The sequence below is a fragment of the Microcebus murinus genome, chromosome 32, assembly GCF_040939455.1.
Source record: "Microcebus murinus isolate Inina chromosome 32, M.murinus_Inina_mat1.0, whole genome shotgun sequence".
Taxonomy (NCBI): domain Eukaryota; kingdom Metazoa; phylum Chordata; class Mammalia; order Primates; family Cheirogaleidae; genus Microcebus; species Microcebus murinus.
Window position 1 is genome coordinate 162,654 of NC_134135.1, and position 27,248 is coordinate 189,901.

The 27,248-nt window shown below is 48.7% G+C and overlaps 1 protein-coding gene across 1 annotated transcript in view; it reads right to left on the minus strand.

The window, feature by feature from the left end:
- Positions 1-2,906: 2,906 nt before the first annotated feature.
- Positions 2,907-27,248, minus strand: part of LOC105882132 (sialic acid-binding Ig-like lectin 9) — a 34,234-nt gene continuing 9,892 nt past the window's right edge. Inside the window, exon 8 of the mRNA XM_075998970.1 lies at positions 2,907-3,395. Within this exon, the coding sequence (XP_075855085.1) occupies positions 3,204-3,395 (192 nt within the window). The 3' untranslated portion in view covers positions 2,907-3,203. The remainder of the gene's footprint in view (positions 3,396-27,248) is intronic.

Consider the following 27,248-nt stretch of genomic DNA (forward strand, 5'->3'; position numbering starts at 1 on the left):
AATTCTACTTCTGGAAAGCTTTTCTGAGCTATCTTCATGAATATGCTCCTAAATATGTAAGGAAATTTGTTCATCATAATGGCATCTGTAATTGAAAAAGAAAGTAAGAAAGTGGGAGGGGAGACAAGAAGGGAGGAAGGGACGGAAGCAGGGAGGGTGGGGACAGAGGCTCTTTACTGGCTGAGTCTGACTCTGTGTGGGCTGCAGGCCCTGCTCTCAGGAACAGCTTCACTGTGGGGCACCCTCCTCACAGGGCTGCAGGGAGGAAGCAGTGAGCAAATGCTCACAGTTATGACAGTGCCTGGCACAAGGCCATCCCTTGGTTAGGTGCAGCTCTGTGGCCCACTGATTAAAGCCCATCTATGGCCCACTGATTAAAACCCATTTGTGGCCATAGGGAAGCTGCCTGGATTCAACCCGGTCCCTGCACTTGTGTCCTGTGTGGCTCTGTGACTGTCTCTGAGTGACTGTGAAGCCTGCATGAGACAGGACAGGTGCAGGATCCCATGCACAGTGGTGCCCAGCAGGTGTGCTGCCTTCACTGCACTGGCTTCTTAGGGCTGCTAGGACACATTGCCATAAACATGGTGACTTAAAACCACAGAGATTGATTCTCTCACAGTTCTGGAGTCCAGGTGTCCAAATTCAAGGTGTCAGCAGGGCCATGCTCCCTCTGAAGGTCCTAGAAAGAACCCTTTGCCTCTTCCAGCTGCTGGTGGTTGCCAGCAATCCTTGCCATCCCCTGGCTTCTGGCACCATAAGTCCAATCTCGGTCTCCATTGTCACTTGGCCGTCATTCCTATGGGTGTCTCTCTGTCTGAATTTCCCTCCTTGTGTCAGGTCACCAGTCATGGGATTTAGGGACTGTCCTAATCCTGTTTCACTTCATATTATCTTGATTGCATCTGGAAAGACCCTGTTTCCAAACTAACTCACTTTGGCAGGCACAGGAGTTAGTACTTAAACATATCTCTTGGGGGACAATATTCAACCCACAGCACTGGGGGTTCATGATCAGAACTATGTGACCACCTGATGTTTCCCAGTGTCCATCTCTAGTCCTCCCCTCATGAGCTGCTGGATGCTGGTCTCCACCGGGACATCCCAGAGACTCTGGAGCAGTTGTCCTCAAATGTTTTGAACAGGGGGCCAGTTCACTGTCCCTCAGATCGTTGGAGGGCTGTGGAGAGTGCGGCGCACATTCCACACATGCGCACTGTGAACCTGGAACGAGTCGGCTGCTAAGCAGGACAGGCAGCCTGGGCAAAAACACCCGGCAGGCAGGATAAATGTCCTAGGAGGGTGGCCTGTGGCCCGAGGGCCACAGTAGAGGACCCATGCTTTGGAGCATCTGGCATGTGAATCTGTCCTCACTGTGCCCGTGCCACCCTTGCCCCCAGCACCCGACAGAAATGGAAACATCTCAACACAGTCTTCTGCAAACATCTTCACAGCAGTTATATTCATAATTGCAAAAATGAAAGCAAATATTCATGAACAGAAAATAGTAGGTAAAGGAACAGTGATATGCTCATACTGTGGGATCCTGGTCAGTGATAACAGGGACTACAATGCTGACACATGAAACCACATAGATGAATCCCAAAAAGTACCATGCTAAGTGAAAATAAAATGAGACACAAGAATACATACCATAGAATGCCAAATATATAATGTTTAAAGACATGGAAAAGTAATGTCTAGTGATAAGTATCAGAGTGTGTTGGTTCTCATGTTGCGGATTGACTGGGCATGGGAGCCAGGAGTTCTCTGCTGTGATGGGAAATTTCCATATCCTTGATTGGGGTCCTGATTGGGGAACACAGGTGTACAGGTTTGGCAAAACTCATGGAATCACATGCTTAAGATTTGTGTATTTGTAGCAGGTGAATATTGTCATAATTTAAAAAACGAATGATACTTTTCATTTTTAAGAAAAAAATAAACAAACAACGTTCAATTAAAATAGCTAATAACTGGGTGACAATGAACAAATAAATGAAGAACGGCCAAAAAATTGAGATGTTCCCATCCCTTATCTACTCAACTTCACCTTTCTTCTCCCTCAGACTCTGGACGATTTACTATCACCTCTTTAGCAAATATCAAGACCATTCAGGAATACTATTTCCTACTAACTTATGGCCAAAGGGGCCAGGCTTGCAGGTTACGTGACTCAACGTTAAATGAGAGCAGAGACTCAGAATCAGGTGGGGTTAAAACCCCAGCCCTGCCCGGAGTAGCTGAGTGGCCCTGAGACAGCCCCAGTGAGATTTCCATACATGTAAACCTGGTGGAATGATCAGGTCAGGAGAGTGAGTATACCCATCACTGAAACTGCATCAGATCAATCTGGGTCAATTTTTATGTAACAAAGTTGTGATTTGCTTTCCAGTTGCCCCGAACCCCCAGTTTGAAGATCACATAACCTGAGTTTGCCCTGAGCATGCAACCACAGGCGGAACCTAAATGGTTGGGCCCAGGAGTGGGGACTGAATTCAGAAGCGCACAACACATGGAAGGATCCAGGTTCCAATAAGATTGGGCCCTGGTGTCACCTCCATGTCAGGATCCAGTCACCCCTCATTACCCTGTCACTATAAAACCTGTCCTAACCCCTGCTCACGGATACAGGTTTGGGCATGACTTCTGTCTCCTCATTCAGCTGGCTGGAAATAAACCATTCTTGCTGCAAAAACCTGGTGCTTCCATGTTTGCCTTTACATTGTGCATGAGGAGAAAGACCCAGATCTCTTTGTTAACATCAACTCACCTATTATCATTTCTTTTTAGTAAGAACATTTATAATCCTCATTTACCTATTTTGAAATATACATTATTCTCTCATTTGAGAGACCATGGATCAAACTAAAGGACATTATGTTAAGTGAAATAAGCCAAGCACACAGAGACAAATACCTTTTATTCACACTTACATGTGGAGTCTATAGCACTCTAACTCACAGAAGCAGAAAGTGGAATAGTGGGTATGAGAAGCTGGGAGGCAGGGCCGAGCAGGACAGAGAAAGGGGATACAGAGGTCAGTGGGCACAAGGTTTCAGTTTCACAGGAGGAGGAAGCTCGGGGGTTCTGCTGGGCAGCGTGGGTCTGTGGAGGGCTTGGATTCTGCAGGAATGAGCCTCTGACGTCCCCTTTGCCAGGAGGGGCGGGATCCCCCCACAGGGCCCGGTCTCCACAGTTTCTCACTTGTGGATCTTGATCTCTGAGTACTCTCTGCCTGTGGCCTCCCATCCTGCAGTGTCCTGAGCCTTCCTCTTCTGGAAGCTGAGGGATGCATACTGCACCTCTTGTTCCTGCCCTGAGGAGGGGGCGTCCACAGCTCGGGGAGCCTGGTCTGGGGGGCTGTCACCTGCCTGGGGTCCAGTCAGGGACTCCTGAGTGAAGAGAGAAAGAAGGGTGTGAGAGCAGACAATGGGGACAGGACAAGGCAGGGAGGCCAGGGAGGCCAGGGAGGAAGGCCATGAGTTCCTTCTCCCACTCGTCCTTCAGGCATTTTTGTGGAATCTCCTTCTTCCAAGTATCTATAAACATTCAGTACTTAATGAGCACCTCCTCAGGTGTTTATCAATTTCATTAAATTCTCACAACAATTTGATGAGGGAAATATTAAATTGCCTTCATTTTATAGATCCGAGCACTGAAGTGGAGGCAGGAAGCAGCCTGCCCAACTCCCTGCTGCTCCAGGATCCAACCCAGGCAGTTCTCTGACCCCACAGCCTGCTGTCCCATGGAGGCCCCTGTGTGTGAGGCCCTAAGCTGGGAACTGGATGTGCTGGGTGGACAAGCTGGACAGGGGCTCAGACCTCCTGCAGCTCTCTCTGTAACTGAGGGAAGTGGCAATAAATAGCCATCAAACAAACAAATGCTCATTAATGAATTATTATGTTGGCCCAAAGCAAGGTCTGTGATAATTATAGGCCGTTGATTCAGACATGGCACTTGCCTGTAGGAAGCTCATAGTTTGGAGAGGGGGCCGGTGTAGGGACAAGCCAGTCACAACAAGCATATCCCTTTGATCAGAAGATGAATGGTTCACAAAAATGTCCCCACCCTAACCCCCTGGACCCTGGGGGTATGTAACCTTACGTGGCAAAAGGGACATTGCAGATAGAGGCAAGTTAAGGACATTGAGATGGGAAGATTACCCTGAAATATATGGGTGGACCCAATGTGATCAATGAGTCTTAACAAGAAAAAGAGGGGACAGGTAGAGAAGGGACCAGAGCTGAGGGTCGCAGGCACCTCTAGGAGCTGGAAGACCAAGAAAGTGGGTCTTCCCTACAGCAGCCAGAAGGCACTGCCCTGCCGGCCAACACCTTGATTTTAGCCCAGGGAAACCTCCTATAGACATCCGAGCACCAGAACTGTAAGATAACACATTTATCCTGTTTGAAGCCATAGCAGAGGTGATGCAGGCTGCCTGCGAGGCCATCTGCTTAACCGGAGCCCTTCTCAGCTGCCCATGAACACCGGAATATGTGCACAGAACTGTGAGTTTGCTCCTCCATTCTCTTTAGATTATTCAGATTAGAATTCACACACACACACACACACACACACACACACACACACACACACACACACAACTTTTCAGCACAGCTAGTATCAAGATCACCACCATCCGCACTTGGCTAATCCGAATGCCCATGTGTCAGTCTTCCCCGTCCTGGGTGTGGCAGTAGCAGAGGACCCAGTTGCACATGGTGACTGCACAGAGAACCTCCATTACTCAACTGCAGGACATCACAATTTCTGGGTCCATCCCACCTCCTTGGAAGCCCTTTTGCTGCTTACGCCACATCTCCCTGACCCCTAAATAGCAGAGCTGCCCAGAATCTTTACTTCTTCAAATTTGCTTTGTAATCTGACCCACTATGTGGATTTCATAACACCTACAGACTGATGATCCCCAAATCCAGAATTCCATCACATTCCCCTCTCCTGGTTACAAACTTTGATCCAACAGTATACTTGAAACTCTGACTCCCTGCTCCAAAGACACCTAAACCTCAGCCTATTTACACTGAACGTCTTCTTCTCTCCCCGAGATCTCTTTCTCCTCCAATATGCTCACCCTCAGTGACTACCACCTCCATTCTTCCAGCAGCTCAGGTCAAAAATCCAGGAGACATCCCTCACCCTCTCTGTCACTCACGGCCCACTCCTAAGTCATTAGCAATTCCCATGAGCCTTCACTTCAAATCGTCCAGAATCCAGTCCGGCCCAGCCTCCATGGCCATCCTCCAGCTGGGTCATCTCTTGCCTGGAATATCCACCAGTGTCCTCTCTGACTCTCCGCTTCTGCTCTTCCTCTCCCACACCTGCTCTCTTCTGCACAAACTCTCCAGATGCTCACAGTGGCTGTGCGTTCAGACATGACCCCCACACAGGCAGGGCTGGTCCACGCTCACTTCCTGCTCAGGGCCCCTGCCTCCCTCTGTCTAACCACACGGCCCTCCCTGTGGCTCCCCACTCCCCGCTCAGCCTCCTGTGTCTGAGCTCTGCCCCTTCCCTTCCCCCTTCCTACTGTCACACAGTCGAGTGCCAGACTCTGAGCCTTCTTCATGCCTTTGCTCAAAAATCATTAACAGAAACTACTAGTCAATGTATCATTGGTGAAAAAATTTGAAAATCCTACATGTGATTAGAGGTGAATATCCAGAATATATAAAGACCTCATATACCTCCACAATGAAAACCAATTAAACCGGTTTAAAAGTAAGTAAAAGATCCTGATAGACTTTTCTCAGAAGAAGACATATAAATGGTCTAAGGGCACATGAAAAGATGCTTGGATCACTAATTACAAGAGAAATTGAATTTGGCAACATAGAATGGCGACTGTGAAAAACAAACAAATAAAACACAGAAAATACCAGCTGTTGGTGAGTATGTAGAGAAATGAGAACCCATAGATACTATTGATGGAAACATAAAATGATATAGCCAGTATGGGGAAGCATATGGCAGTTCCTCCAAAGATTAATCAATTAAAAATAGAATTAACATAGGATCCATCATTCCTCTATTTGTACACATATCCAAAAGGATTGAAAGCAAGATCTTGAGAAGATATCAGCACACCCAGTTTCACTGCAGCATAATTCACAATTGCCAATGTGGAAGCAACCCCAATGCCAGTCCATACATAAATGGATTTTAAAAAGCAGTGTGTATATGCAGAATTGAATATTAGGAATCATTCGTTGAAAGGAAGGAAATGCTGTAATATCCTACAGAGTGGATGAATCCTGTGGATGTATGTTAAGTAAATAAGACTCTCACAAATAGACAAATACTGTATGACTCCACTTATATGAAATATGTAGTCATCATTAAATGAGATATGTAGTCATCAAATTCATAGAAAGAGAAAGTAGCATGGTGGTCTCCAGGGTTTCACTGCAAAGAGGAGAGCTGGGGTGGGGAAGTGGGGAGTTGTTATTCAGTGGGTATAGAGTTTCAGTTTGGCAAGGTGAAAATTCTAGAATCTGTTGTGTAACTGTACACTTAAAAATGGTTAAGATGTTCAAATTTGTGTTGTGTGCTTTATTTCTTAACAAAGACAGACAGATACATGCATGACTGGATGGAAGGATGAAAAGATAGAGAGTGAGTTAGAGAGACAGAGATAGTAGACGCATAGATATGTAAATCTCTAGATAGATGATATGTAGATCATACGTAACACAAGACACCATAGGCAATCTCCATCTCCTCAGCTTTTTCTATTTCCTGTAACCTGGATTACTCCTAAATTATGTGTCTAGTCTTGACATTTCCTTCATTTATTTGTTGTTTGCTAGGTTAGTTAGGGACTGGCGTGGATATATCCCTCTCTCTAAAAGAAGACTTCACTGAGCCCATGATTTCTAAATGCTTTTCATGGATGGGACCCTGGCACATACAGAGCTTGTCTCTTGGTAGGTGTTCAATAATTTTTTCTGACCAAATTGAAGAATGAAAGGATGTTGTCACTCTCTTTCTCAAAATCCTCTATAGGAAGTGAAATGAGCAGGGAAGAGCATTTGAAGATGGAGGAACAGCCAGTGCAAAGATGCAGAGTTGCTAATCACCTTGTTGTGGGTGACAATAGTGAAAAGCCCAGTGTGGGTGGAGCTCGAAGCAGGAGGCAGGAAGTAGCTCAAGGGAAGGTCTGGACCAAGGTGAAGAAATGTGGTACTCGCCAGAGTCCAAAATGAAAAGGCAGCCAAAGATGTCGGGATTGAGATGAAGAATATTTCAATGCAACATTTTAAAAAATAAAATTGAGGAAGGAAATAGCAGAGGACTTTAACAGGTGGAAGACCATATCATGCTCGTGGGTCGACAGAATCAACACTGTTAAAATGTCAGTACTACCCAAAGTGATCTACAGATTCAATGCAACCCCTATTCAAGTACCATCATCATTTGTCACAGATATAGAAAAAATAATTTTACACTTCTTATGGAGGCAATAAAAACAAGATGGGAGGTATCAATTTACCAGACTTCAAACTATACTACAAGGCTATAGTCATTAAATCAGCTTGGGATTAGCATCAGAACAGGAACATTAACCAGTGGAACAGAACAGAGAACCCAGATGTAAAACCATCCTCATATAGCCATCTAATCTTTGACAAACAGAGAAAAGTATACACTGGGAAAAATAATCCTTATTCAATAAATGGTGCTGGGAAAACTAGATAGCCACATGTAGAAGACTGAAACAGGATCCACACCTCTCACCTCTCACAAAAATCAAGTCACGCTGTGTAACAGACTTAAACCTAAAGTGTCTAACTATTAGAATTCTACAGGAAAACATTGGAAATACTCTTCTAGACATTGGCCTATACAAAGAATTTAAGAAGAAGACCCCAAAGGCAATCACAGCATCAACAAAAATAAGTAAATGAGACCTGATCAAATTAAAAAACATCTACACAGCCAAAGAAACTGTCAAGAGAGCAAAAAGAAAACCTACAGAATGGGAGAAAATTTCCACATGCTACACATTCGATAGGGGGCTGATAACTAGAATCTATTTAGAACTCAGGGAAATCAGCAAGAAAAAATCAAACAATCCTACCAAAAAGTGGGCAGGAAACATGAACAGAAACTTACTAAAAGAAGACAGAATAATGGCCAACAAACATGAAAAAATGCTCAACATCTCTAATCATCAAGGAAATGCAAATAAAACCACAATGAGATATCACTTATCTCCAGTGAGAATTACCTTTATTAAAAAGTCCCAAACAATAAATGTTGGCATGGATGCAGAGAGATAGGAACACTACTACATTTCTTGTGGGACTGAAAACTAGTTCAACTTCTGTGGAAACCAATATGGAGATGTCTTAAAGTGATACAAGTAGATCTACCATTTGATCCAGCAATCCCATTACTGGGCATCTGCCCGAAAGAGCAAAAGACATTCTATTAAAAAGACATCTTCACTTGAATGTTTATAGCAGCACAATTCACAATTGCAAAGATGTGGAAACTACCCAAGTGTCCATCAATACATGAGTGGATTAATAAAATGTGGTGTATGTATACCATGGAGTACTATTCAGCTATAAGAAACAATGGTGATACAGCACCTCCTGTATTTACCTGGATAGTGCTGGAAACCATTCTCCTAAGTGAAATATCCCAAGAATAGAAAATTAAGCACCACATGTACTCACCAGCAAATTGGTATTAACTGATCAACACCTAAGTGGACATATAGGGATAACAGTTATCGGGCATCAGGCAGATGAGAGGGGGCAGGAGGGATGGGTATGTACATACATAATGAATATGATGCGCACCATCTGGGGGATGGACACACTTGAAGCTCTGACTCCAGGGGCAAAGAAGGGAAAAGGCAACACATGTAACTTAAACATTTGTACCCCCTTAATATGCTGAAATTTAAAAAAATAAAGAACAAAAAAACGAACAAGAAAATTAATGCTAAAGATCCATGGAGAATAAAAATTTAAATAAACCCAGATTAGGAAGTGTGCTTTCCTGAGCAAATTGGAGCCCAGCTCTAACGTACACAAAACATCTAGCTGCAGAGTCTCACTCGCCTCACTAAAATTCAATCCTTAGGGGACATGTAGTTACCTAAAAGGCCTGAAGGGCAGAGCTGCAGGCTGGAGAGTCGGGGCTTCATTCTCTAGACAAAGGATGGGCAAACTACGGCCCTTGGGTCAAACTCTACCCACTGCCTGATTTTGTAAATAAAGTTTTATTGCAACACAGCTAACCTCATCATTTTCACATGGTCTATGGCCACTTTCATGCTACAACAACAGAGTTGAGTAGCTGCAACAGAGAGTATATAGCCCACAGATCCAAACACATTTACAATCTGGCCCTTGCAGAAAATGTTTCCCAGCCTCTGTTCTAACGGTGTTGGGGGTGGGGGAGCAGCTGTTCAAATGCAGAGGGACCAGGCAGTGATGGCTTTTGGACAATCCCTCCAGGTAGGGAAGGGGAGGTGAGAGGCAGAGAGGTGAGGGAGTCCAAGAAGAGAACCTGAGGCCTCAGCAATGAGAGGGGTCAGGATGGAGGGAGGGGACCAATGCTGGCTGTTCTTAGGGGGAAAATGGGCAAGACATTTGGCCATAGGAGAAGAAAGCAAGTACATACAGGAGGTAACTCTTCCAGTGTCTGGCCGTGGAGGAGGCAGAAGGGATGGACTTCCGTGTTTGGGGCACCATGGGGAATGCTGCAGGGGGCAGCAGCTTTTAGGTAGGAGGAGTAGATGAGGAGGCAACTTTGGCCATGCCCAGCTAAGCTATACTGGAGGCCATCCTGTGGGAGGTGTCCAGGCTGCAAGCTGGATGTGGAGAGGCCCATGTCACTTACCCAAGAGCCTGGGACCCTGACAGCGTCTGTCTCCTTCACGCCCGTGTCCGCCACACCTGATGCTGCTCTTGCCACCTTCCACCTGCGGGATCTCACGCTGAGAGGAGAGACCAGAGAGCCTTAGTCTGGGCAGATGAGGGCACAGTGGGCAGGGTGACCCATCCGTTTCCTAGTAAGAGGCTGTAGGGATGACCGTGGTGGGACAGAGGTTTCCAGTCACACAAATGCCAGTACTGAGAACACACACACCTCACTCCTGGATATGGGGGCCAGAGCTTTACCATAGACTAGGAGCCCCCAAAACAAGGGAGCTCATGAAATTGTCACTGTGCATCCCTCACCTTCTTCTTGTCCTTGCTTCAAGCTCATGACCCATCAGGCTCCCTCCAACTCCAGCCCCAGAGACTCTGCTCCCGGCAATCCCTGCCCCCACGGTCAATGCTTACACGATGAAGATGACGCACAAGGACAGGAAGACCAGGACTGTGGCTCCAGCTCCCCAGACAGCCCCCAGCGTCACCCCTGAGACTGGCCGCACTTTGCCTGCAGATGCATGAGAGCAACTCTGGTGACTCACCTGCAAGGGCTGGGTCTCTCCTCCTGCCTCCCTTGTAGGCCCTGGGCTCTACTCCCCTCCCCCATCTCAGAGGCAAAGAACCTGGATGGGAGGGAGGAGGGAGGAATCTGCTGGTGGGACCAGTGACACATGGAAGTGCTGCTGCAGCCTTTCTTTATTTAAGATTTTGAGATTTTGTTCATCATTGACTTTTTTATGTTCAATTTTTTGTTTTAAAAAGATCACTGCATCACAATATTATTTCCCTTGATTGCTGACTATTTCATCCTTCTAAAATTTTGTGCCCAAGGTGAGTTCTTGGTGTGTCTCACCCTAGTCCCAGCCCTGCAGAGCAAGGAACTTGTCTCCCCAAACACCCCTGTCCAGGCCTCAGCCCCTCCCCTCCACGGTCCACCTCTTCCCCTCACCCCACGTTATGCCCTTGCCAGGCAGGAAGAGGACAGTGATGGTCAGGGTCACAGGGAAGTTCTAGAACTCACAGCTGAGCTTCCCTTTGTAGCGCAGAGGGCTGCTGGGCAGACCCTGAGGGTAGGGCAAGTGTGTCTCCTCTATTCCTCCCCCACCCACCTGTGTACTCACTCTGCAGGGAGAGGCTCAGGGAGACATGCTGGGAGCCCAGAGGGTTCTGAGCTCGGCAGGTGAATTCTCCTTCATCCCTGGGGTGCACTCGAGGCAGCTCCAGCAAAAGAGGCCCCGAGGGCTGCGAGGGGTACAGGGTCAGGCTTTCCCGGGTCCAGCTCAGCCTGGCAGGGGGGTTGCTGCTGACAGCACAGAGCAGGCGCAGAGACTGGCCCTCCAGGACTGACACAGATGAGCCGTTCTCCAGGAGAGTGGGTGCTGTAGAGAAAGAGACAGAGGGTCAGAGAGACAGAGAGATCTGCAGACAGGAAGGAAGGACAGAGAAAGGGACTTGTGAGGGGAGCAGACAGGGACTGCAGTGGAGGAAAACACACACTGTCAACCCTCCCTGTTGGAAATGTAAATTGTACAACCTCAATCCAGAAACACTTGGTCATATTTCTCAATATTAAAGAAAATTCAGGACCTATCTATATCATTTATAGGAATTATCTGACAGACAAACACACACATGTGAAAGGAGATAGAAGATATTCCTTGCAGTGTGTCTGTTGATAGGATAAAAGAATGCCATGATTTTCCATTAGCATAAGATGTATATACACTCAGGGTCCACCCATGCAGGGGGACACCACACAGTCACACAGGACCATGGGGACAGGCTGCACTACTGATGTCAAACCACCTCTGAGGTCCTGCAGGTGAACAGACCAAGGCTCAGAGCAGCCTGTGCGGACCCTGGTGGGTTCTGGGGAGGGAATGGGCCTCTAGTACATAAACTATTGGGAAATAAACACAGGAGGCTAAGGAAGTGTTCAGGGGATGGATGACAAGGGGCCTGGAGGTCGGCTCTGCTGTGAGTGTCGCCCTGTCCTTATTGTGGGCCAAGGGGTTGTAGAGAAATCTGAAAGGAGGGAGGGCCCCTGGGGTAACCAGCAAGGGAGTCCCAGGTAACCAGGTGAGTCCAGGTGAGGAGGACCTGCCTGCCCTGACTGAAGAGACCCTGCTCCCACAGCCCAGGGAGGGCCCTGCCTACCTGAGCCATTTCCTCGGAGGAAAGTCACGGTCAAGTTCTGAGGAGAGTCTGGGGCAGAGAGACACAGCAGCCCCAAGTCACTGCTGAGGGTTGGGTGGATGCTACCTCTGTCCCCAGGAGTCATGTCAGGGGGGAAGGTGGATCCAAGTCATCCTGACCCTCCCTTCCTGGACCTAGGTCTCAGCACCCCGTGTGCATCCCTGACCCATCCCGCTGCCCTGGAGACCCCAGCAGGACCCCAGGCTTCCCAGCCCAGCTCTCACAGGACACATTGAGGTGGACGGTCCTCGTTCTTGTCACACCATCCTCAGGCAAGGTCACCTGGCAGGTGAGGCTGGTGCCGTGGTCCTGGGGCTGAGGGGTGATTGTGAGCACCGAGGAACAGCCAGTGGTGGATTGCTGAAGCGACACAGAGGCCCCCACCCAGGAGAAGATGTGGAGTGTCCAATGCTTGCAGGGCCAGGGCACAGAGCAGGTCAGGGTGCTGGGGTGGCCGCACTCCAGGGTCCCCGGGAGGAGGATGTCGGGCATCAGGGCTACAGAGAAAAGGGGGACACGCTGGGTCAGGAGGGTACAAGGTGCGACCCTGAGAGGACTCAGGCTCTGGTCCAGCTCCTCCTCTGAGCCCCACACACTTCACCCCCAGCCCCTCCCAGACCAGAGGTCCAAGCCCAGCCCTGCCCTGCGGCCCCCTCTACCTCCCCCAGTGGGCACTCCTGGAGCCCGAGCCTTACCCGTCACATGAACAGAGAGCTTGTTTTGTGCATAGTTCCATTTCAAACTTCCTCGCTCCACCCGAAAAAAGTATGAGCCCTGGTCCCTCCTTGTGGCATCTCTGATGCTCAGGGAGCAGTCATTCCTCCCTGGATGACCAAAGAGGTGGAATCGGCCCTGGGTCTCCTCCTGCACTTTCCTAGCTGGGTTGTTTGTGGCCACTGGAGTATCATAGTATATATTGGCCCTTTCCCGGAACCAGTAGCAGTGAACAGGGTCAGAGTCAGTCCAGCCATCCCGGGGGTAGGAGAAGGAGCAGGGCACATGGACACACAGGCCCTCCTGCACCGTCACCACGTTCTTCAATTCCAGCCTGTAACCTGCCCTGTCCCCTCCCTGTCCCTCCACCCCCGCCGTCCCCCAGAGCAGGGCCAGCAACAGCAGCATGTCCGGGCGCAGGTGCCAGGGCCCCCGGGGACAGTCTGCTCCTCGGGGTTCTTCTCTTGGGAACTGAGAGCTGCAGGACTTAGAGGAGGCCCCACAGGAAGACGGGAGCGAGGTCAGAACTGTGACCCTCCTCAGAGAGGAACTTCACAGCCTGACACTGTCAGGGCCAGGGCAGGACTCGCAGATCAACTGTCACCACCCACGTCCACTCCTGGGGAGCCTGTGCCTAGAAAGGGCTAGATTCACCCAAGTTCCCACCCCATGAAGAGCCAAAACATATCTCCTGCTTCTGTGACAACACCCTTCCCTTTCGGGTACCTTTCCTTGAAGGTGAAAATAGGTCCCACCTGGCCAGACCTTGAATCACAGGAAATGGGTGATTGTGGGGTTCAGGGGTGGGGCTCAGGGACAAGGTGTTGGGGGAGGCCCAGGCGGGGTGGCATCAGCCTCCTCCCCACTCAGCAACCACGCGTGGCCGTCCCCCCTCTGCACATCGAGGTCAACACAGCAGACCCGGATCCTGTATTCATGGAGTCACCGTCCAGGGGGAGACAGTGAATCACCTGACCTCTGCGCTCCCTGTGACAGTAGGCTCACGGGTGACACAGAGGCAGGGTGGGGGTGGCTCCCCCTGGGCTGGAGGTGCAGCGTCAGGAGGACTGAGCACAGGCACATGGGGGTCACGGTGAGGATTCCACAAGGGACCAGAAGGGAGCCCGGCTCACGGGAGTCCTGAGAACCTGAGGCTGCCATTGTTGTTCATGCGATTTTACAAGAGAGAAAGTGAGAAAGGGAAGGGAACAATTTTACAAGGGTAGAAACTTCTCTTTTTGTCAACACATTCTGGACATAGGGTCAGATTATGTCACCCCTGTCACCTCACTCAGCCACACTTCTGGCTCCTCCAGAGCATGATGGGTCCCCGGCCACCAGGGCTTTGCTGCAGGTTCTGCTCCCGGGACTGTCCCCGGGAAGGGGAGACAGGGAGCCAGGAACACCTGCCCTGGGGCTGCCCACCCTCAGGGAAGTCAGAGTTAAGGGAGAGAAGAAACTTGCACTGGAATTCCGGGGAGGATGATTTTAAACTGTGGGTGGAGGCTGGAAGTGGGGGAAATTGTGAAAGGGGAAAAAACTGACCCGGGTTGATTTTATTCAAACTTTTCCTGAGAGGAAATACAAGACATATAGACAAAAATGCCCACAAATTAAACTTTCAGTGATTTACAGAAATGAACACCTAGGACCACCCATTTTTCCCCCTTGCTGTGTCCAAGCCCCACTCCCTCCTGGAGGAGTCCTGCCTCACAGTAATGCTAGTTATCTCCCAGTTTTTTTCTTATGTAATTGTACATCTGAGCATGCTGCCTGGAATCCTGTGGCCTTGAGAATGTTTTCCTGAATCCTTCTACACGTAGAAAATTACAGCATTTTCTTCCACTAACCCTCATGGCTTGTCCTGTCCCCTGCTGTGCTCTGACAGCCCATTCCCTGGGGTGTCCTTGGGCTGTGGTGACTGAGGAGGGACAGTGCAGGGTGTGAGCAGGCACAGCCGCCCCAACCACCATTTCCTGCATCTCCAGCTGGTGTCACCTCCTGCAGCCTCATTTCCCTCCAGCTCCCACCCTTGCCCAGTCACTCTCCCCCAGCAGGGAAGTTCAGCACTGCAGTGGTCAGAAGGGCTGTGCTGTGGCTTCTCAGTTTCCCAGAGTCCCCAATTTGCAATTGAAATGAGAGATTCAGAAAAGGGAGATGAGTCATAGGGACACCACAGAGACTCTAACCCTGTGCCAAACAGGAACTTATGATCCACTTATGACCCACTAGGGCTGGGAGGCTCTCTGGCCCCACGTCCCTAATGTGCAGAGAAGGCACTGAGGTCCCCACTGACAAGTGTGATGACCAGAATGTCTGTGACTCGCCCTGCCCAGATCCATATGTTGAAATCCTGACTCCAAAGGCAATGGTTTCAGAAGGTGGGGACTTCGGTAAGTGATTGGATCATGACAGTGAGCCCTAATGAATGGGATTTGTGCCCTTATAGAAGAGACCAGGAGGGCTTGTCTGTACCGTTCTCCACGTGAGAACACAGAGAGAAGGAGGCCCTCCTGGGACACCAAACCTGCTGGCATCTTGATCTCACACTTCCCAGCCTGGAGAACTGTGCAAAATAAATTTGTATTCTTTAAAGGAAGAATGCATTTTGTGATATTTTTTATAGCAGCCTAAGTGGACTAAGGTTCTCACTGAATTGCCCAAATCACATGGGTGCCCTGTCTCATGTACAACTGTCTGCTCAGGAGACACTTGGTCAAATTTGATCTGTCCAGGAGTGACTGGGCTGGGAGAGGGGAAGCTTGTGTTAATTTGACAGGGAAGAATTGTCAAGTTTCTCCGATATGATGAGGGAAGAAATTTCATTCATTCATTCATTCATGCATTGACTCAGCAGCCAGGTCCTAAGCATTAATGCTATGCCTTGACGTTTCTGGGAAAGGCATGAATAGCACAGACCCAGTCCTTGCCTTTGATCAGAGCAACATCTGCTTTGGAGACAGACAAATCACCTGACATTTCCAAGGTCAGAGGGTGGGTGGCTGTGATGGGGAGGCACAGACTGTTGATGGGGGGATCTTGCTCTTCTGGAGTGGAGGGTGAGTTCTCAGGAAGGAAAGGGCAGAGAAGACACAGTAGGGACTCCCAGGCAGTCACTGTGGATGTGACTGTCCTGGAACGCATTAATCCCTGGACTCTTACATGTTGTGTTCCCATCCCTCTCACCTTCCCACTGTCCCGGAGACACTAAGGCAGCTACCAAGTTCTGCACTCTGTGTGTGGCCAACAACACCTCTGCCCCGAGGGGACAGGGCACTGCCCACAGGAGGTGTCTGTCCTTCTGCCCAGGACAGACTCTCCTTCTGGGAAAACCTAAGCCTGGCAGCTGCTGCTGTCCGTGGTGCTGATGTAGAGTTGAGTCAGGATTCTGGAGTTGTCTGCAGCCTGAGGAGGGGCTGATCACAACACAGTGGCCCTAGGTTGCAATCAACATGTCAGATGTCCCTGAGAGAGTGTAGGTCCACCTGGAAGGAGGCACTCAGAAGAAGGAGAGGCCTCTGATTTTGTGCCTTGTCCTTCTCTCTCCCCTCAGCGATGTCCTATGGACAAGGCCAGGCTGTTGTCATGCTCCAGCAGCAAAAAGGGGAAGGCTTTGTGCAGTCCCTACACACGTTTCCACTTCATGCTGTCCACAGCCTTGACTGAGAGAGGCAATCCCCCTCAACAGATAGAGGGGGCATCTGACACTCAGGCCCCCGAGCAGCTGTAGGAACTTGTATCCAAATAAAGCCCCTAACAACGCCAGTCCACCCAGTGCAAATAAAGTATCGCTTTAATTACACAATCAAGTTCATTATTACTATTGGCTCCTATTTTTCAGTCTGGATTGCACTGGTGACTGCTTTGACCCATACAATGTGGAGGACAAAATGTTCTAGTCTTCCCTCCTGGCCACAAGGTAAGTATTGAGTGGTGAGAGCATAAGGTCCTCAGGTCTGGTGCCTCCATCAGAAGGCCCAGACAGGGAACAGGAGGGAACAGAGATGGGCAAGGGAGTGGAAGGTGCACAGATGGGGACAGGGGAAGACAGGACACAAAGGGCAGTCAGTGGGGCATGAGTGGACAGTTTCAAGAGAAAAGCTGACGGTGATGTCCCACGTCTGTCCCTCATGGCTAGGCATCCACACCACAGTTCTGTCTGGAGAAGGAGGGGTGAGTCAGGCCTCCCATCCCAGCTCCCCTGGGGCCCCACACCTGCACAGCCACACGGGTCTCAGGTCACAGTTGGTCAGTTTAATTCTGGCTCCAGGTGGGTGAGGACAGCTCAGCCCCACCTGGAACTAAGGAGCTCATTACCGGGCTTCCCTGGAGACAGGCAGGCCTGTTCACCTGCTGCAGTAGCTCCAGGTGAGGCCACAGGGGAAGAGGAAACCGGCCCCCATGAAGGTCCCGCCATTAGGGTGAGGACCCCGGCCCATAGACCTCCTGGTTCCCAGTCACACATCTGCAGCCAGAGGAGCCTCCTGGGGAAGGCGAGAGGAGGTGAGGATCTGTCCCCAGCTCTCAGCCCCTCACAAAACCTAAACACTAACCAGGCTGCCCTCACCAGCACCTGCCTCTCCCTCCTCTACATGGGACAGCTGCAGAACCTGGTGCTGAGGGCTGGAAAGGATTCAGGGTTTTTCCCTCCTGGGACCAGCTCAATGTGGCAGGGGTTGCTGTCAGCCACACTCACCAGGAGCAGGGACTGGCCCTCCTGACAGGCGGGGACGAGCCATTGCTCAGGGTCTTCAGGGCTGTGTGACGGGCAGAGCAAGGAGAAGGCTGAGCTGGGAGGCCTGTCTCTCCCTTACCTCAAATCAAAGACAAACACAAGATGCCTACTGTTTGACCCATACTCTTGAATAAACAGTCCATGAGTCCACATGCTGAAAGACCCTGGAGGGAAACAGGCTGAGCTGAGGGTGGAAGGAGGGGGAGTTGTCACAGAGCATCATGAGTGGAGAGGAGGAGAAAGGCTCTGAGACAGCCTGGCAGGTGAGGGGACTGCAAGTATATCTGGAATCTTCCAGGGGGACACGCTGGGACATGGTGAGCTGAGGGTGCTGGGAGAGCATGGGACACTATGAGCAGGGAGCAGCAGGGGTGGGTGCAGGAAACTCTCTTTAGACCTGGGTGCTGTGAGGGGCACAGCATGGGGGGGGATGGGGCAGGGAGGGCAGGAGGAAGGGTATGGGGCGACATTTTTTGGAATGAATGATACAGGACCCACCGAGTCCAGATCATGGTGAATGGAAAAAGTAGGCATCTGGGGTAAGTCCTGCGTTCTGCCTGGTGACAGGGGTCGGGGAGTGGTGACAACATGTGCAGGAGGAGGCTGGAGGGGCAGCAAGTGGGGGGAGGCATCAGGGCAAAGCTCAGAGGAAAGGACTAGTCACTGGGGCGCACGAAGGGGTAGCAGCAGCCCAGAGCACAGACACTATCCTGGGACTGTCTAGTCACAGGGTCACTCGGTGGAGGAAAAACAGGCTGGGGAAAACTAGAGAAAACCACAACAGGAAGCCAGAGTGTGAGGACGAAACAGTCGTTGTGCACGTGGGGGAAGCTGCAGACCCAGCGCTGCCCGAGACAGGAGGTTCCGGGAGCTGAGCCTTCCCCACTTCCTCCCCCTGCAGCCCACAGCACGGTCTGGAGACAGCAAAGCACTCCCCAAGGTCACACTGCTGCTCCTGTCCCTCTTACCTGGAAGAGTGTATGAGAAATTGGAATTGTTTCTGCCTTGCACATGGGAAAGAAATTGCCAGTGAATTTGATCCCTAGAATGTAATATTAGCTACTAAATCATTCCTTAGTGAATAAAGGGTTATTTGGGTTGTTTTTTTCTTCTTGAAGTGATCAAAGTTAATTATGATTTTCCAATAGTTTTTCTATATCATCTATATTTTATCATTAATTAGCATTTATTTGTGTGATAATTAAAGATATTGGAGCAGAACATACTATTCTGCTGTTGAGACCGTGCACATATTATTGGTCAATTTTCATGAAATGGAAACATTCTTGTAACAGTGGTGCAGACCAGGAAGGCCCCAGCCCCCATTCCTAGTTCCTGCCCCTCCCTGCAGAGCGAACCCTGTGATGATTTTTATTTTACATAATCGCAACCTTTCTGTGTGTACTCTTCTGCCTCTGACTTTTGTACTCACTCTTGTAAGATCTCTCCCCATTAGTTCACACGTCAGTAACTGTCACTGCTAAAAGAATCGCAATGTGTGTTTGTGCCACACAGGATCCAACCTTCCTACTTTAGGGAGCTAGTTAGATAATATCCAGTTGCAGGCTTTGATGAAAAGCTGCTGTGAACATATCTTCTAGTATGTACATGCACTGTGGCTGGGTATGTTTTTTAGAGTGGGATTTCTCAATTATCCCAACTAAAAACTGGGTGGAGGAAGACGGTGAGTTCTGCTAACCCTGTGACATGTACGCCTGTGGTTTGTACGGCTTCTCCTATGGAATTCTAGTCTTTGATTTCACCCGGTCTGTCCACAAGGTGAGTGAGCACATGTGCATATCGGTCTCAGTGACCATTTTCAGAGTTTTAACAGCTGAACTTTCTTTCCATAGTCCTGCTTCTGGAGAAGAGGCAAGTATTTTGGGGCATAGAATTTTTAGAGCCACCGTATAACCTTCAATTTCTTTCCTATCTGATTTATTTAGAAGTATATGGCATTATGTTTTATTGGACCCTGGTTTTGATTGTTGCTGGTGAAATTTTAGTTCCTGTTCTTTAAATGTCATGTGTTCATTTAATACACTAAGCGACTTGGCACTCCTGGCATCAGACTACATTGACACTCAGGAACCTCCTACCAGAGGGCTGAGGACCTAGCACTCAGGAACCCACATCTTGTACTAAGACTCATATAGGATGATCTGCACAAGTCATACCATCCCTCTGAGCTGGCACTTATTTCTGACTTAGCAAGCAGGAAACTGAGGCACAGAGAGGTGAAGTCATTTAGTAATCAGGATTGAATCCAAGCTTCCCTTATTCTAACACATGTATTTTTTTTCCTATACAAGAGAAGTCCCAGGAATAATTTCTCAACTATTAAGGAGAGACACATTTACTCCATAAGAACAAGTGTGTGAAGTGTCCCTTCCCCAGACAGGACTTGGGCCCCAACAGCAGGCCACAAGCCCTGGGTGGTTCCTCACCAGCATCTGTCTTCTGGGTATAATGAAAATCGGTCTCACATGTTTCTTTCTGATATTATAATATGACTACTGGACATTTTGCGTTATATACCTGACTCACATTCAGCTAGAGTCACACTGGGAGCCTGTTGTGTGGAAGATGCAATAGCGCACAGTCACTCAGGCCCCCCTGCACTGTCCCTGTCTGGCACTTCCAGCCCGAATCTCAAGTCTTGAGCCAGGATTTCCCTGTGGGGCAGTGAGGATTGCCCAGCCCCGCCCCCACCCCTAGCGAGTCTACAGGGAGTCATCAAGAGGGCTCACTGTGTTCCTGCAAGTGCAGGCTCAGAGCAGCCTGGTCTGGCCCACAGTGGACCTCGCAGGCCACACACTGCTCAGCGGCCAGTCTGAGAGATGGGGCGGCTGAGAGGGTGGAAGGAGAAAAGGGAAGTGAGAGGTCTGGGGCTCCTCCCGCACCAGCTCTGACTTCCGCACAGCTGGGACTTCCCCGCCACACTCGCCCTCCCCTCCCCGCGACGCCACAGCGCCCTCTGCTGGCCGTGGCCCGCACTGCTCCCGCAGCCTGGGCGCGGGCTCCCACCTGTGCAGCGGGGTCCCTGGGGGCCAGGTGGGGTGAGGCCGACCCTGGAGGGGCACCCGCGGTGCCAGCGGGGCAGAGACAGGGTCACCGCCTACAGTGATCGGGCTGAGCCAGCGGGAGCCCAGGGAGGGAGTGAGGACCTGCCGGAGCCGGGACAGGTGAGCGGGGAGGAGAAAGGTGAGCAGGGCTGTAGGGGACACACGTTCAGCCTGCAGCAAGCAGGGACAGAGACAGCGACCCTGGAGGAAACATGAGTGAGAAAAAGCAATGACAACACTCTGCCCACAGAGAGCTCACGTCCTAGTATAATCCAGTAGTAAAAGTGTTCCAAAGTGTGCAGTGGGGACCGTGAGAGAAAAACAAAGCAGCGTTAATCGAGAGGACAGGGAAGTCACGGGGGACAGTAGTGTGACTTTACTGCCTGGTCCGCAGAGCCCTGGCTGAAACGAATATGCGCACAGGAACGCCCATGGCCCCGCCCATGGCTTCTGATTGGCCAAGCCCTCAAGACTCTGCTGGGCTCACAATGGGGGGAGGGACTTGCACTGTCAGCTCCTGATTCGCTCTCGCAGCTGAGTCTCAGCTCCAAGAGGCACGTCGCCTTGTACACAACAGTCCATCTGCCTTATTGATTGGCTGAGGAGTAGCATCCAGCTGCTGATTGGCTAAAGTAGGCCTATGCAGCCCCTGATTGGCTGTGGGGCGGACGCGCTCTCTGTGAGGCTCCTGGGCAGAACCCACAGTGACAGTTGGGCGTCCACGCCGCCTTCGCTGCACACAGGACACAGAGTGACTGACCCCAGGGGGCCCGAGCTGTCTTGCTGGTGTCCCCGGCATTCGTCGGGTGACGGACCTGCCTTGGGGCTCCACACACTGGGCTTCCCGGAGAGCGGGGAACCAACCATGTGATTGGAAGATTGGAACTTTCAGTTTGTATTCCAGCTGAAAACTTCTCGGGAGGGAAGAGGGACTGAAGGTTATTGATCACCTATGGTCAACCATATAATCAACTATACCTAGAAGTTTCATGAAAACCTCAAAGGGCTGGGTTCATTGAGTTTCTGGGAAGCTGAACAGGTGGAGGTTCCTGGAGGGTGGTGCCCATGAAATGGGCATGGAAGCTCCACACCCTACCTGCCACGCCTCGCCCTGTGCATCTCTTCCATCTGGGGCTTCATCTATATCCTTTATTAACAAACCAGAAAACCCAGTAGAAGTAAGTAAATGTTTCCTTGAGGTTTGTAAGCAACTCTACAACTTCATTCAACATAAAGATGAGATTGTGGGAACCCCAATTCATAGCTGGACAATCAGGAGTGCAGGTAGCAACCTGCTAATTGAACTGGCATCTCAAGTGGGGGCACTGTTGTGGGACTGAGCTCTTAACTTGTGGCTCCTGATGCTATTTCCAGGCGATAGTGCCAGATTAAAATGAATTATATGTCTTCTACTCAATTTTGCTGTGAACATAAAACCATTGTAAAAAAAAAAAAGTGTCTTTAAAATGAATTGAAAAGACTTAAACGCTCTGAAGTAGAGAATTGGTTGAACAATTCGAACCATATCCAGTTCAGTGGAATGCGATGCAGTCATGAGGAATTCACGGTGATGGTGCAGAGTCCTGCTTCTCCCATGGGAGTCCAGGACGGAGGGCAGGTGATGGTAGGCAGTGTCAGAGGACCCAGAGACAAAAGATTCAATTGCATAACTTCTAGGGGCGTCACTTATACTCAAATACTTGAGCAGGACCATTAAGTAGCTTCAGTGGTAAGTAATGCATTATTTTCCTATCATAACCAATGGAGATGTATTTTGTATAGGCTGCAAATATTCTTATGAGATTTTAGGGTACATCAGAAGACCTCAAAGATATTTTATAAAACACGAGATACTCAGAGATGTAGATTCACCTTCCTGCAACTACCTATGGGTTAAAGTTTGAGAAGCCCTAATAGAGAAGGCTATTTAATGATGTCATTCCCCTTTGTTAAAAAAAAAAAGGATATATGCATGAGTATATATAACATACGAAAATTGAAAATATACAGAGGAAAATGCTGGACTTGTCTCTCTGTGGTCAAATTATGGCAAGTGATTGTAACTATTGTATTCATTATATTATAATGAATCCTTAGTTTTATTTCTCATGTTTATATTTCTTAAAATGTAAAAATATGTACACGTACAAATATAGGTGAACCTTGACAACCATGGGATTGAAATCCATGGATCCACTTATATGCAGATTTCTTCTCCTAGAAATATAATGGAAATTTTTTTTGAGAGTCTAACAATTTTGAAAAGCTCACAGATGAACTCCATACTCTACTAATAATAAAAATATTAAGAAAACGTTAGATATGTCATAAATGCATAAAATCCATTAAGTACCCTAAAATACACTAGAGAACAGTAAGACCAACCCCTCCTCTTCCTTCTCCTGCTCAGCACATTCAGGATGAAGACTTTATGATGATCCACTTCCACTTAATGTATTATAAATACATTTTCTCTTCCTGATGTTTTTCTTAATTATATTTTCTTTTCTCCATCTTGCATTATTGTAAGAATACAGTATGTGATGCACATAATGTACAAAATATGTGCTAGCTGACTGTTTATGTTATCAATGAGCCTCCAGTCCACAGTAACCTATTATTAAGTTTTTAGGGAGTCAAAAGTTATACATGGATTATCAACCACACAGATGATTTGGTGCCCCAAACCCTGTGTTGTTCAAGGGCCAACTGTGTATGAATTTTTATACATTTATTGATTTATAAATATTCTTACATTTATCAATATATAGTAATTATTAAACTGTTATAATAATTTTCTTCGTTTGTAAGGACATTCCAAATTCTATAGCAAATGTATTCATTTTATAATTTAAAAAGCAGTTGGTGTTGTTATTAAAAAAAAATAGAAACACATTCCCAAGTTCAGAATGAAAGACTTTGTCACTTGACTATTTCTCTCTGTGTCTCTCGCTCTGTTAGGTCTCAGCACACGTAGACACTGTTCCATCTGTGTATGGCTCGACTCCCCCTTCCTCCACTCCCTTCTGCAAGGACCACCTACTGTTTGCTCCTAAACCACAAAGTTACCCCTAAAGGTGTATTTTAGGATGACCCTGAAACTCCAACAACAGGGAACAGTTTGTACACACTTCGTTCAGGTGTATAACAAGCCCTGCAACCATTCAGAATGGCCATGGAGAATATTTAAGGAAGCTGGGCAACAGTACACTATTGAGGAAAAGAAGCCACTTGTAACACAGGACGAGGCACATTAAAAAGTGGGCGAGGCAGTGGGTAGGAAAATCAAACGAAAGAACAGGACAAACATGAGCAATTTTGTGTCTTGTCTTTGCTAAGCTTTTTTGTATTTCCGTGGTCTCCCAAAAGTAAGGCTTTGTTTTGTTGTGTTTTTAATAACCTGAAAAAAATAATATAAATAAATATAAAAATAAGGTAGATAAATATTAAATGAAGGCAACAGAAAGCCATAACGATAAGAGTTGACTCCCAAGAGCCCTGTTTTCCCAGGCCCCAGCTCTGCTGGTCAGAGTCCACCCTGGGAGGAAAGGCCGCCCTGGAGGGCTCAGGAGACACAACCAGAAGCCTCTGGGACCTGGGACGTGGGTCTGGGAAGGGCAGAGGGGCGGCCACGTCTCTGGAAAGACCCTCCTCCTGCAGGACCCCAGGCAGCTCATGGACCTTTCCAGCACCAGGTGCAGCCTTCAGAGGGGCCTCTTGCTCGTAGGTAAGAGAGCACTGACCGCCTTCCCAAGGCTGAGGGAAGAGCAGCTCAGAGCAAGGGTGGGAGGGGCTAGGACCACCCCATTTAGGGACACAGCTGGAACCCATAGGGCCGGGGCGGGAGGAGGGGAGAAGGACAGGACCCTTAGTAGGACTTTCATGGTCTCAGACACCTGTGCACAGCTCACCATAGACACAGACCTGCACACACCCACAGACATACCATCACACTCACTGACACACACACACCTACACACGGCTTTGTGAACTTGGGCAAACACACACACACACACAGGAACACACGCCCCACAGATACATGGTTTCCATCCACCCCAGGAGTGATGAGCTTGGACCCCCACCCTCACCACCCTCCAGTCACATCTGCCTGGGTGCCCCGTCTGCCCAGATGCCCCCCCAGCTCTCACACAAGAACGTCTCCTGGGCAGCAGGAGGCCCATGGGACCTATGGGGGTGAAGTCAGCGCTTACTGGTAAAGAGCTCGGGGCAAGGATTGCTGCACAGTCAGCACTCAATAAGATCTTTGATAGTATTGTTGCTATTAAACTATTAAATGCACAATCCCAAACTGGCTATGATAAAAATCCAGAAAGATCTAGAGTGTTTCCCAGAGACTCAGTCAACCCTCCTTTCAGAACCTGGTTGGATCCCCCTACTTAGCAGAGCCACCTCCTCACACCCAAAACCCCCCAACACCACCGTCCTATTGACGGTGCCACATGCACCATGGCCTGAGCCTCCAGTCTGCATGACAGCAGGTGTCTGGCAGTCACAGAAGCCAGGCTGAGAACCGTGTTCTCTGTCATGTTCTAGGAGTGGGACTTTGGGCAAATAACTCGACCTCTGTGAACCCAATTTCATCATCTTCAGTGTGGTTAGTGCCTCTCTGGTGTAGCTATTGGCAGGGTTAAAGATCATGTCTCTCTACTACAGAGCCAGGTATATAATAGGTGTGAAGTAAATTATTATTGTCCCAATGATCATTATTATTACTGTCACCACTGGTAATTAGGATGGCAGTGCCCACTCCTTCCTCAGGTCCATGCAGCCTATTTTCCTCCCCATCCCCGAACCCCCCAATGGCATCTTCCTCCAGGGACCTATTATCTCAGAAATCTTTCAAAGTGTGGGGAATGCTGACGACTCCCACCCAGTCCCTGCACTTGTGTCCTGTGTGGCTCTGTGACTCCCCAAGCACTGTGAAGCCTGTATGAGACAAGACAGGTGCAGGATCCCATGCACAGTGGTGCCCAGCAGGTGTGCTGCCTTCACTGCACTGGCTTCTTAGGGCTACTAGGACACATTGCCACAAATTGGGTTACTTAAAAGCACAGAGATTGATTCTCTCACAGTTCTGGAGTCCAGGTGTCCAAATTCAAAATATCAGCAGAGCCATGCTCGCTCTGAAGGTCCTAGGAAGAATCCTTTGCCTCTTCCAGCTGCTGGTGGTTGCCAGCAATCCTCAGCATCCCTTGGTTCATGGCAGCATAAGTCCAATCTCTGCCTCCGTTGTCACTTGGCCTTCATCCCATGTGTGTCTCTGTGTCCAAATTTCCCTCCTTGTATCAGGACTCCATGCATTGTATTTAGGGACCGATGTAATCCTGTTCCATTTCATATTATCTTGATTGCATCTGATAAGACCCTATTCCCAAACTAACGCGCATTGGCAGGTACAGGGTTTAGGACTTGAACATATCTCTTGAGGGACAATATTCAACCCCCAGTACTGGGGTTCATGATCAGGATTATGGGACCTTATGTTTCCCAGTGTCCATCTCCAGTCCTCCCCTCGTGAGCTGCTGGACGCTGGTCTCCAAGGGACATGCCGGAGGCTCTGGAGCTTCCAGCATGTGAATCCATCCTCACTGCACCCATGCCACCCTTGCCCCCAGCACCCGACAGAAATGGAAACATCTCAACACAGTCTTCTGCAAACATCTCAGCAGCTGTATTCATAATTGCCAAAAATGAAAACAAATATTCATGAACAAAAAAATGTAGGTAGAGGAAGGGTGATATACTCATACTGTGGAATCCTGCTCAGTGATAACAGGGACTAGAAGGCTGACACATGAGCCAACACAGATGAATCTCAAAAAATAGAATGCTCAGTGAAAATAAAAACAGACACAAGAATATATACCATATAATGCCAATTGTATAATGTTTAAAGACATGGAAAAGTAATGTCTAGTCATAGGAATCAGAAAGTGTTGGCTCTCAGGGTTGGGGATTGACTGGGAATGGGAGCCAGGATCTTTCTGCTGTGATGGGAAATTTCCATATCCTTCACTGGGGTCCTGATTGGGGAACACAGGTGTACAAGTCTGGTAAAGATCATGGAATACACGATTAAGATTTGTGTATGTGTAGTAGGTGAATTTTGTCATAATCTTAAAAAATGATACTTTTCATTTTCAAGAAAAAATACACAACTTTAAACTAAAAGTTTTAATAATGGGGCGATGACAAATAAATAAATGAAGACTGTCCAAAAGGGGTGATCAGAGATCCCCAGCCTTCATCTCCTCAACTGCACCTGTCTTGTCCCTAAGACTCTGGCCCATTTACTTCACCTCCTTAACGAATTTCAAGACCAATAGGAATATTATGTCTGCTAATTTATGGCCAAAGGGAGCCTGGCCTGCTGGTTGGGAGACTCGATGTTAGATGAGAGGAGAGACTCAGAATGAGGTGGGGTTTAAACTCCAGCCCTGACCTGAGTAGCTGTGAGGCCTTGAGACAGCACCAGTGAGGTTCCATACATGTAAACCTGGTGGAATGATGGCGTCAGGAGAGTGAGTATACCCATCGCTGAAGCTGCATGAAATCAACCTGATTTAAATTTTATGTAATAAAGTTGTGATTTGTTTTGCGGTTGCC